Source organism: Urocampus carinirostris, chromosome 1, assembly GCF_059441175.1.
Source record: "Urocampus carinirostris isolate Australia breed hairy pipefish chromosome 1, RoL_Ucar_1.0, whole genome shotgun sequence".
Taxonomy (NCBI): domain Eukaryota; kingdom Metazoa; phylum Chordata; class Actinopteri; order Syngnathiformes; family Syngnathidae; genus Urocampus; species Urocampus carinirostris.
Window position 1 is genome coordinate 71,963,084 of NC_142349.1, and position 11,332 is coordinate 71,974,415.

General features: G+C 41.1%; 1 protein-coding gene across 1 annotated transcript in view; it reads right to left on the reverse strand.

Moving 5' to 3' along the window:
* The window catches only part of LOC148376737 (voltage-gated inwardly rectifying potassium channel KCNH6-like), a 79,226-nt gene that overhangs the window by 21,531 nt on the left and 46,363 nt on the right, over positions 1–11,332 (reverse strand). The window contains exons 10-14 of the mRNA XM_088326706.1: positions 11,125–11,256; positions 5,057–5,211; positions 4,738–4,979; positions 2,143–2,342; positions 891–978 (exon numbers count right to left, since the gene is read on the reverse strand). Of these exons, the coding sequence (XP_088182832.1) occupies positions 891–978; positions 2,143–2,342; positions 4,738–4,979; positions 5,057–5,211; positions 11,125–11,256 (817 nt within the window). The remainder of the gene's footprint in view (positions 1–890; positions 979–2,142; positions 2,343–4,737; positions 4,980–5,056; positions 5,212–11,124; positions 11,257–11,332) is intronic.

The following is an 11,332-nucleotide window of genomic DNA, read 5'->3' on the forward strand; positions in this document are numbered from 1 at the left end:
GTGTGTGCGCTCCTTTTCCTTCTTTCCAATAAATCTGTGAGAAACGTTACGCGAGTGGTTCCTATTTCCGTTCTTGTCCTGACACCCATTCCTTTAATACCTTCAAAGGCAAGCCCTTTTTCGCCTGTCCCGTTTTTTGCTCCTGTTTGTCTCCCGCTACGACCTGTTTTGATCTCGACCACGTCTGCTCTCCCGTCCCGAATTACGAACTGTTTTGATGGCGACCACGTCTGCTCTCCCGTCCCAAATAACAATCCGCTTTTGATCTCGACCACGTCGACTCTCCTCTCCTGGCTTTCGTCTCGTTTCCGATCCCGACCATGTTTTGGACCCCAATTGGCCGCGCCCGTGTGTCGCCAGCTGTAGCTTGTTGACAAATTGGCTCCCTGTCAGTATTTAAACTCTGTCCTGTCAGTCCCCTTTTGTCGGTCCGTTCGCGAATCTCTGTTTTTACATGGCAAGCCCTTTTTTGCCTGTCCCGTTTTTTTGCTCCTGTTTGTCTCCCGCTACGACCTTTTTTAATCTCGACCACGTCTGCTCTCCCGTCCCGAATTACTAACTGTTTTGATCTCGACCACGTCTGCTCTCCTGTCCCGAATAACGATCCCTATTTGATCTCAACCACGTTTACTCCCCTCTCCTGGCTTTTGTCTTGTTTCCGATCCCGACCACGTTTTTGCTCTTCTATCCTGGCTACTGACCCGTTTTTTTCCGTTCCCGACACCACCATCGCTCGCCATGGAAGTGCCACTTCCGCGTTCAGAGTGACCTGCTCCTCTCGACCACCGGATCGTGTGTGCAATCCTTTCCCTTCTTCCCAAAAAAACTGAAAATCGTTACGCGAGTGTGCCCCGTTTCCGTTCTGGTCCTGACAACCATTCCTTAAATACCTTTAAAGGCTTTGCAGTTCTGCAACAGAGACCTGTTGAGGTGAAGACAAATATCTGCCTGGAGACACTCTGGGAACCCTTTTAGAACCTGAAGGAAACAGAAAGGAAAACTAAATATCTTACCGACAACCAATGTTCCCTGTAATTTTCCTTACGGGTCTGAGCGTTCACACAAAGTCGGTGAGCAACGCTTGAAACAACAGTGAGCCACCATAATCCCAAGTGTGGCAAGATAATTAATGATCAAACATGTCCAAAACTTGACATCAAGTTACATTTTGCTGAGTTTCCGGCAATGCAAAAAAAAAAAAATCACTTTTGAATGAATTGACTCATGTACTATTGCAAAGGTTGTACGGCCTACAAACGTCGTTTGTTTTTACAATTATTTCACAAGATATCCATTTCTTTTTTTTCCTGATATATTTTGTCAGATAATACTAACATTTTTAGTAAGATACAGAACTGTACTTAATCACATTTTTTAGTGGAAGTACAATGTTGGCAACACGATTCACTTGATATCATTGGAAATTATTTGAATGCAACAAACTTTTTCTTCTTTTTTCTGTGTTTTTTTTCTACTTTTTTAAAAATTCCTTTAAAAAAGTCTCATTGTGTTTATTTTTTCCGAGCTGTTACTTTTTTCTTGTTGTTCTCTATTTACTTTTTTCCTACATTTATTTATTTTCTTTTTTTCTGGCTTTTTTCTCAATCTTTCCTTCTTTTTTTCTCTTCCTTTTGTTTCTTTTTTTCTCAGCTTTTCACTACTTTTTCATTTTGGTATTTTTTTCTCTTTTTTGTTCCATTCCCCCCTTCCTTTAAGTCATTTTGTGCATAATTTTACATCATATTTGGTCATTTTGGGATGAAAGAAGCAAAAACAACCCGAAGAGCCATTTAGGACCCGAAAGAGCCGGTTCCTTTTAGTGAGCCGAGCCGAAGAAGCCGGTTCTCGACAAACTCTACTAACTTTACTCAACTTCGTTCTACTTCGACCTGACTTCAAAATACCGCATTTAGGACACAACATCAGGGGAACCCGTGTATTTTTACCTTCATGCACTGTAACTTTGACTTAAGTCGCTTCTTAATACGTAATTTTGAGCCCTGATTTTTGTGCGCTGGCTAGATTTTCTTGTGCGCTAAGAATGTGCGAGCAGCTTGGAGGGAAGGTGTGTTCAGTCCGCTTATCACAAGGGAAACACAAAACCATCTGATTAAACATGGAGCAAGACATGCATATACTCACTGCATTCATATCAATTCCATTTGTATAGGACCAGGCGTGTTGAAAATATTCTTCTAGTCTCTGTCTCAAAGGGTTGGGAATTTGGTGGAAGCGGATAAACTCCCGAACTCTCATCATCTGAGCATGGTAGCGAGCTGTACCAGAGTAGAGCCGTTGGATAATGGCCGACACGTTGCCAAATATGCTAGCGTACATCAGAGCTGGCGAAGAGACAGACACTTCATCATTGTGGTGGAACTCGTGATATACAGTGGCTTGCGAAACTATTTGCCCCCCCCCTTGAACTTTGTCACATTTCAGACTTTAAACATCAAGATATAAAACTGTCATTACTTGTATCGACAATGAGTGGGACAGAATTATGAAGTGAAACACACTTAATTGGATATTTTAAACTTTTTTAACAAATAAAAAACAAAAAAGTGGGTGTGCAAAATGATTTAGCCCCATTGAGTTAATATTTTGTAGCGCCACCTTTTGCTGCGATGACAGCTGAAAGTCGCTCGGGGTATGTCTATCAGTTTTGCACATCGAGAAACTGATATTTTGGCCCATTCCTCCTTGCAAAACAGCTTGAGCTCAGTGAGGTTGGATGGAAAGCTTTCGTGAATAGCAGTTTTTAGTTCTTTCCTCAGATTCTCAATTGGATTAAGGTCTGGAGTTTGACTTGGCCATTCTTACACTTTGATATGTTTTTGGTGAACCATTCCATTGTAGCTTTTGCTTTATGTTTTGGATCATTGTCTTGTTGGAAGACAAATCTCCGTCCCAGTTTCAGGTGTTTCAGGACTCCATCAGGTTTTCTTCCAGAATTTGGCTCCATCCATCTTCACATCAATTTTAACCATCCCTGTCCCTGCTGAAGAAAAGCAGCCTCAAACCATGATGTTGCCACCACCAAGTTTGACAGTGGGGATGGTGGGTTGAGGGTGATGAGCTGTGCTGCTTTTACGCCAAACATAACGTCTTGCATTGTTGCCAAAAAGTTTGATTTTGGTCTCATCTGACCAGAGCACCTTCTTCCACATGTTTGGTGTTTCTCCCAGGTGGCTTGTGGCAAACATTAAACGACACTTTTTTATGGATATTGTTAGGAAATGGCTTTTTTCTTGCCACTCTTCCATAAAGGCCAGATTTGTGCAGTATACAACTGATTGTTGTCCTATGGGCAGATTCTCCCACCTCAGCTGTAAACCTCTGGAGTTCATCCAGAGTGATCATGGGCCTCTTGGCTGCATCTCTGATCAGTTCTCTCCTCGTATGAGCTGAAAGTTTAGGGGGACGGCCCGATATTGGTAGATTTGCAGTGGTCTGAAATTCCTTCCATTTCAATATTATTGCTTGCACAGTGCTCCTTGGGATGTTTAAAGCTTGGGAAATCTTTTTGTATCCAAGTCTAGCTTTAAACTTCTCCACAACAGTATCTCGGACCTGCCTGGTGTGTTCCTCGTTCTCCGTGATGCTCTCTGCGCTTTAAACAGACCTCTGAGACTATCACAGTACAGGTGCATTTATACAGAGACTTGATTGCACACAGGTGGATTCCATTTATCATCGTTAGTCATTGAGATCAACATTGAATCATTCAAAGATCTTCACTGAACTTCTGGACAGAGTTTGCTGCATTGAAAGTAAAGGGGCTGAATCATTTTGCACACCCACTTTTTTTCGTTTTTTATTTGTTAAAAAAGTTTAAAATATCCAATGAAGTGTGTTCCACCTCATTATTGTGTCCCACTTATTGTTGATGCTTCACAAGAAATGACAGTTTTACATCTTCAAGTTTGAAGTCTGAAATGTGGCAAAAGTCAAATTTATTGTCTTTCACGTCACAAAGCTCCACGCATTCGTCTTCAAAAGCGGACACCAGGGGGTCCTCGGGCTGGCAGTCTACTTCCATTCCCCGTTTTTTTTTTTTTTTTGCCCTTCCGTAGAAGCTTCCAGTGAGCTGTCGCTTTTCGCGGGGGCGTGTTAGCAAGCGAATGAAGGAAAGTGTCATGGTCGCCGTGGCGACCGGTCTGCCCCGCCCCCTGGACATCAACTAAAGCAGATCAGCTAACTGCGTGGCTGCTATTTAAGGTTGGGTGCTGGGTATTGCGGGTGTTGGCTCATTATTCCTTTTCTGTTCTGTTATGCCTTGTCCTGTTTAGTTTAAGTCGGAGGAAACCTGTACCTGACCATTCTGAGTGTAAGAATGTTTTTGTTCTGTTTTGTCCCGGAGTTTTTGGACAACTTTTATTTTGGTAAATAAAAGCTTTGATCGTACGCAATTGAGTTCTCCCCTTCCTGCCTCCGTTCTGGTCCGGTCACCCCTTCCAACTCGTGACAGAAAGCCGTCGAGGCGCTACTTAATTTGCGACTAAAACCAGGCTGCAACGTTTTATTATCGTTTTTTTTTCAGTTTTCCAAGTTTGTAGATAACTAACTACGTTTTAAAAACTGGATCTACTTACTAGTGTGCCGAACGCGGCAACGCCATGTTATGACGCAATTAACTTAGCCCCGCCCTATCGTGTTTGTTAGTTTGGGCACAGAGTTCAAGGGGGCCAAATAGTTTCGCAAGCCACTGTAAATACTCATGTCTGTTGGACTTACCCCCAATAAGCATAACAGAAATGGAGAAGATCTTTTCAGAGTTGGTGTTTGGGGACACGTTCCCAAATCCCACACTGGTCAGACTGCTAAAAGTGAAATAAAGGGCTGTGACGTATTTGTCCCGTATGGAGGGACCGGATCCCATGACGGAGTCGTTATAAGGTCTTCCTAGCTGCTCGGCTAGCGTGTCCAGCCAGCCGATCCCGGCCGAAGTCGAACGTTCTACATTGCCTATGGCGTACCTGTCATCCAATTGGAAATACAAACACATTCAGTGGCAAGTGGTATTCAAAAAACTCAAGTAACAAATCGAGGCTACCAGATGCAAGCGAGCCAGTGGGCAATGAGTGCGAAAGTGCACATGAGGAGGAAGAGCACCGCCGCACCGTACTCGGAGTACCGATCCAATTTCCTGGCTACGCGAACCAGTCGCAGGAGGCGAGCGGTCTTCAATAGGCCGATGAGGGTGGTGGTCTGGCAAAAACAGGAGGAAGTCATCGAATATGTGACAGGAAAAATAGTCACTACAGTAATTCCTCTGTTATCGCGGTTAATGGGGACCAAAACCACCCGCGAAAAGTGAAAATCCGCGAAGTAGCGACGCCCCTTCAAAAATGCTTAAAAAATAGATATATATAAATATATAAATATATATATAAATATATATATAAATATATATTATATATATAAATATATATATATATATATATATATATATATATTTTTTTTTTAATTATTTTATTTTATTATTATTATTTTTAGACCCGGTTAATGGGGAACAAAACAACCCGCGAAAAGTGAAAATCTGCGAAGTAGCAACGCCCCTTCAAAAATGCTTGGAAAAAAAAAATAAAATTATATATATATATATATATATATATATATATATATATATATATATATATTTATATATATATATTTATATATATATATATTGGTTTTTTTTTCCAATTTTTTTTATTATTATTATTTTTTATACCCGGTTAATGGGTACCAAAACCACCCGCGAAAAGTGAAAATCTGCGAAGTAGCAACGCCCCTTCAAAAATGCTTGAAAAAAACATATATATATATATATATATATATATATATATATATATATATTATATATATGTATAATATATTTTATTATTATTACTTTTTAGACCCGCGAAGCTCTGAACCCGTGAACGTGGAACCGCGAAGTAGCGAGGTCCCACTGTATACGTTGAAAAGGGGCTTTTCCTACATCATAACGTATCCACTAAATTATTGTTGACATGTATGTGATTGTTAACAGTAAATAGTTCAAGCGCTGCAGGTCACACAAAACAAAAACAAACAGACTCAGAGACAGTTTCTTCCCCAGAGCCATTACCACCCTTAACACACACCGCACCAAAAACTGAAAACTCTAGCAAACACACTACCTCATACGAACGTAAAATGGTACTCATGTCTATGTTTCTTGCACTAGGTTGACTGCACTATGTTTACTGCTCACCTTGCACAATGTTGACTATTTTTTTGCACTATGATGACTATTTTGCAACAAATGCATATTGCACAGACCCTTACGATACCAACTGTATGTAACATCCTACATGCCGACATTTCTTGTGTAAATATTGTGTAAATTATAACTATAACCTTATCCTCCTTGTTTTATAACCTTATCTTCTCTGTTCCTTTATCTTCTTGGCTTTTTACCTCAGTGTGAATGTGTGAAACTGGAGTGTCATGCCCAATTTCGTTGTCACAATATGTTAACCCATTTTGTAACAATGACAATAAAGGTATATTCTATTCTCTAGTCTATTCAGTTCCAGTTATTTAGTGTATCTGTTTATTTGAGCAATCCTATAACTTGTGGTATAAATCCCATTACTTCCCCTTCCCCTCAATATTATCTTTTAATCTAGCAAAGCCCGTATACAATGAGGGTAAGAAAGTTCAAATCTCAGCGAGGTGTCGAATTAGGTTGAAGGATAAGGGACACAAGCCCGTGTTTAACAAGTCAAGTCGGGAGCTCCCTAGCTTCAACCTAGCCAGACCATCTCGGGATTACTGACCAACTGGAGAATCAAGACATAGAATGAAACAATACAATGTTTTTGTTTGTAGTGTTATGGAACGTTACTGTCTACAGATGGCGCTGCATGGAAAGTACAGAGGCACAAAATGTGGTAGTGACATAGATGAAGAAGAATAAGAGTCTGGTGGCATACTTACAGTTGTATGCAAAAGTTTGGGCACCCCTGATCATTTTCAAGATTTTCCTTTATAAATCATTGGTTGTTCGGACCAACAATTTCAGTTAAATAAATCATTTAGAGACAAACACAGTGACATCTGAGAAGTGAAATGAAGTTCATAGGATTTACAGAAAATGTGCAATAATTGCTGAAACAAAAGTAGGCAGGTGCATAAATTTGGGCACCCCAACAGAAAAATTCCATCAATATTTAGTAGATCTTCCTTTTGCAGAAAAAATAGCCTCTAAATGCTTCCTACAGCTTCCAATGAGGGTCTGGATTTTGGTTGAAGTTATTTTGGACCATTCTTCTTGACAAAACATCTCCACTTCAGTCAGGTTTGATGGTTTCCGAGCATGGACAGCCCGCTTTAAATCACACCACAGATTTTCAATAATATTCAGGTCTGGGGACTGAGATGGCCATTCCAGAACATTGGACTTGTTCTTCTGCAAGAATTCCTTAGTAGAATTTGAGCAGTGTTTGGGGTCGTTGTCTTGTTGAAGGATCAAGCCCCGGCCCAACTTCAGCTTTGTGACTGATTCTAGAACATTATTGGCAAGAATCTGCTGATACTGACTGGAATCCATGCGACCTTCAACTTTAACAAGATTTCCAGTACCTGCACTGGCCCCACAGCATGATGGAACCACCACCAAATTTTACTGTGGGTAGCAAGTGTTTGTCTTGGAATGCTGTGTTCTTCTTTGCCCCTGATTATGTCCAAATAACTCTATTTTAGTTTCATCAGTCCAGAGTACCTTATTCCAAATTGAAGATGGCTCGTCCAAATGTGCTTTAGCATACCTCAAGCGACGCTGTTTGTGGCATGTGCGCAGAAAAGGCTTCTGTCGCATTACTCTTCCAAAAAGCATCTGATTGTGCAAAGTGCGCTGGATTTTTGAACGATGCGCAGTGTCACCATCTGCAGCAAGAACATGTTGTAGGTCTTTGGAGCTGGTCTGTGGGTTGAGTTTGACTGTTCTCACCATCCTTTGGCTCTGCTTATCTGAGATATTTCTTGACCTGCCACTGCAGGCCTTAACTAGAACTATGCCTGTGTTCTTCCATTTACTTACTATGTTCCTCATAGTGGAAACTGACAGCTAAAATCACTGTGCTAGCTTTTTGTATCCTTCCCCTAAACCACGATGTTGAACAATCTTTGTTTTCAGGTCATTTGACAGTTGTTCTGAGGCTCCCATGTTGCCATTCTTCAGAGAAGAGGCAAAGAGGAGAACATCTTGCAACTGGCCACCTTAAATACCCATTCTCATGATCGGCTTCAACTGTGTCTGTAGGTCAAGGGTCAACGAGCTTACCAAACAAATTTTGTGTTCCAATAATTAGTGCTAAAGGTATTCAAATCAATAAAACAACAAGGGTGCCCAAATTTATGCACCTGCCTACTTTCGTTCAAGTAATTATTGCACGCTTTCTGTAAATCCTATGAACTTCATTTCACTTCTCAGATATCACTGTGTTGGTCTGCTATATGATCAATGTTCCCTCTAAGCTGCGCGCGTGCACAATTGGGCACTACCCAGAGCTATTCCGCGCACAAGAAAATCTAGCCAGCTCACAAAAATCAGGGCTTGAAATTGCTAATTAAGAAGCCAATTAAGTCAAAGTTACAGTGCATAAAGGTAAAATGTAGAAGTAGAACAAAGTTGAGTAAAGTCAGTAGTTTTTCAAGAACCGGCTTCTTCGGCTCGGCTCACTAAAGAGAACCGGCTCTTTCGGGTCCCAAACGGCTCTTCAGGTTGTTTTTGCTTCTTCAATCCCTACACAACCAAATATTATGTAAAATTGTGCACAAAATGACTAAAAGGAAGGGGGGGGAAATAGAACAAAAAAGAAAAAAATACCAAAATTAAAAAGTAGTGAAAAGCTGAGAAAAAAAAGAAACAAAAGGAAGAGAAAAAAGAAGGAAAAATTCTGAAAAAAAGCCAGAAAAAAAGAAAATAAAGAAACAAAGGAAAAAAGTAAATAGAGTGTCACAATCACCCGGATCAGGAACACCTGCGTTCAGGATTTGGCGCCAACAGGACAGCTGATTGGTGCACCCTGTACATTTAAATCCCCAGCTTCCGGTAACTCTTTGTCTGATTGTACTCACGCTACCTGTTGCCTTCAGCTCAGTAAGCCCGTACCTCTGACTCTTTGCCTGCTCCCTGTTTTCTTCTGATTGATCTCCGTTGCCGACCCGTTTCTGTAATTGCCTACGACCTGCCCTGCCCGTCTGACTCCTGAACTCTTTTCCGAATACTATGACGCCCTTCTTCTCCAGCCCCGGCCAACAACACTACGATTACGCCTGTCCGCGACCATTCCCGCAAAGCCTTCACCCGCCTGTCAAATTCCGTCAATCCGCCAACCAACGGATCGAAGAATCCCACCTTGTCATTTCCTTCCTTTCAATAAAACCAAGAAACGAGCGCAAGTGATCTCAGTCTTCCTTTCGTCCTGTCTGACATAGAGATCAAAAAGAAAAAAGAAACAGCTAGGAAAAAATAAACACAATGAGATTTTTTTAAATGAATTAAAAAAAATTGAAAAAAAGGTAACATTGTATATGATATATTTAACTCAAATTGCTGATCCGAACAACCAATGATTTATAAAGGAAAATCTTGAAAATGATCAGGGGTGCCCACTTTTGCATACAACTCTATTTCTCTCGCGAGTTCAACACTAGTTTATTGATGAGTTCCACTGTTACTGTTTTGAAGCGGGTGAAATTAAAATGAAAAGTAAAAATACATTTATGAAAAGGAATGAACCATTGTCGCTTATGTTATATTACAACAAACACAGCTTAAAGTGATGATGTGGTAATCAGGAAGTTCCTGGAGGAATTGTTCCTCAGCCCTTACCAGAGAAGTGGAAGGGGAGGAGAAGGTACAACAAGACAAAGTAGGTAGGAGAAAAAGGAAGTACCGTAAATTCCGGACTATAAGCCGCTACTTTTTTCCCAAACGTTCAACCCTGCGGCTTATTCAGTGATGCGGCCGATTTATGTATTTTTTCTAACGGCCGCCAGCGGCGCTCGAGTACAAAAGGTAAGATTTAGACCGCTGGAATATGCGCCGAGGAAGACTGCAACTTCTTAGCTTGTGCACAAATTCAATTAGCGTACACATATCCTCATCATGCAAATTGCAAAAAGAAAGGCACATGACGCAGCTTTCAAGCTAAAAGCAATAGAGCAATCTGATAAAGAAGGAAACAGAGCTATTGCACGTAAACTTTACTTTGCGAGCGTGATGCTAACGTGTTTTAGAATAGCGAGGGACGACGTCAATATGACAAAGTTTCTTTCCGATACTGAGGAAGATGACTTTGAAGGCGTCAGTTATAAGGAGGAAGATGAGGATGGTTTACCGCGATTTTTACAAGTACGGTATATTTTTTTTAACAGACCCGTTAACTGTTTTGAGAGCGTGTTGCTAGTAGCGTGTTGCTACCTGTCACAGTCACGGTTTGGGATGAAAGTTATGTTATTATTATTAAAGCTTTGAAAACTCTCTCGGTATACTGTCTTTCTTTGTAAATATGTGTAACCATGTATAATATGTATTTGCAACTGTATATTTTTGTAATGTATTTATTTTAGAGACTTATTCTGATATATTTTCCACGGGCGAATCAAAAAGAAGGGGCGAAAACAACGTGGGCTGACGGGAAGTGGAGTAAAGGTGAGACGTGTTTTTGGACGCAGCGGACAATAGTGGATATATATTTTTCCCACCCTTACCTTTGGAAATATGGACTTTTTTTTTTCCTTGGATTACTTTCGACGGGATCCGGACTCTGCAGGTCTGCATTAAACCTTAAGTACAGGTATCATTTTCCGTTCGTTTTGCCGGCTGTGGTTTTTGGACTGTGTACCTTATATTCAGTTACAATCGCGGGACTCAAAGTCGGGTTTGGGTTACTTTTGTGGTTGTGTTACATGTTTTAATGTGGGCGCATGCGGCTTATATACAGGTGCGGCTTGTGTAAGTACAAAAGCGGTTATCCTCTTAAAATGTGGTGGGTGCGGCTTATAATCAGGTGCGCTCTATAGTCTGGAATTTACAGTAATGGGATTGTCACATTGAGTGTCATCCTCCCCCAATAATATCCTCGTCTTTCCCTCCCTCCACCCTACCTCTCCCTCTCCCCTAACCACCTCCTCTCCTGAGCGGTAGATGAGGAGGTCAAAGGGAATAGCTGCCACCATGTCGATGAGGAACCAGCCCTTGAAGTAGTGGACCGCTATTCGTGCAGAGTGGCTCACCACCTGAGAACAGGAAGTGATTATTTGAATGTGATACGCAGGAAACCGTCAAATCAAGTCATGTTTATTTGTGACGCCC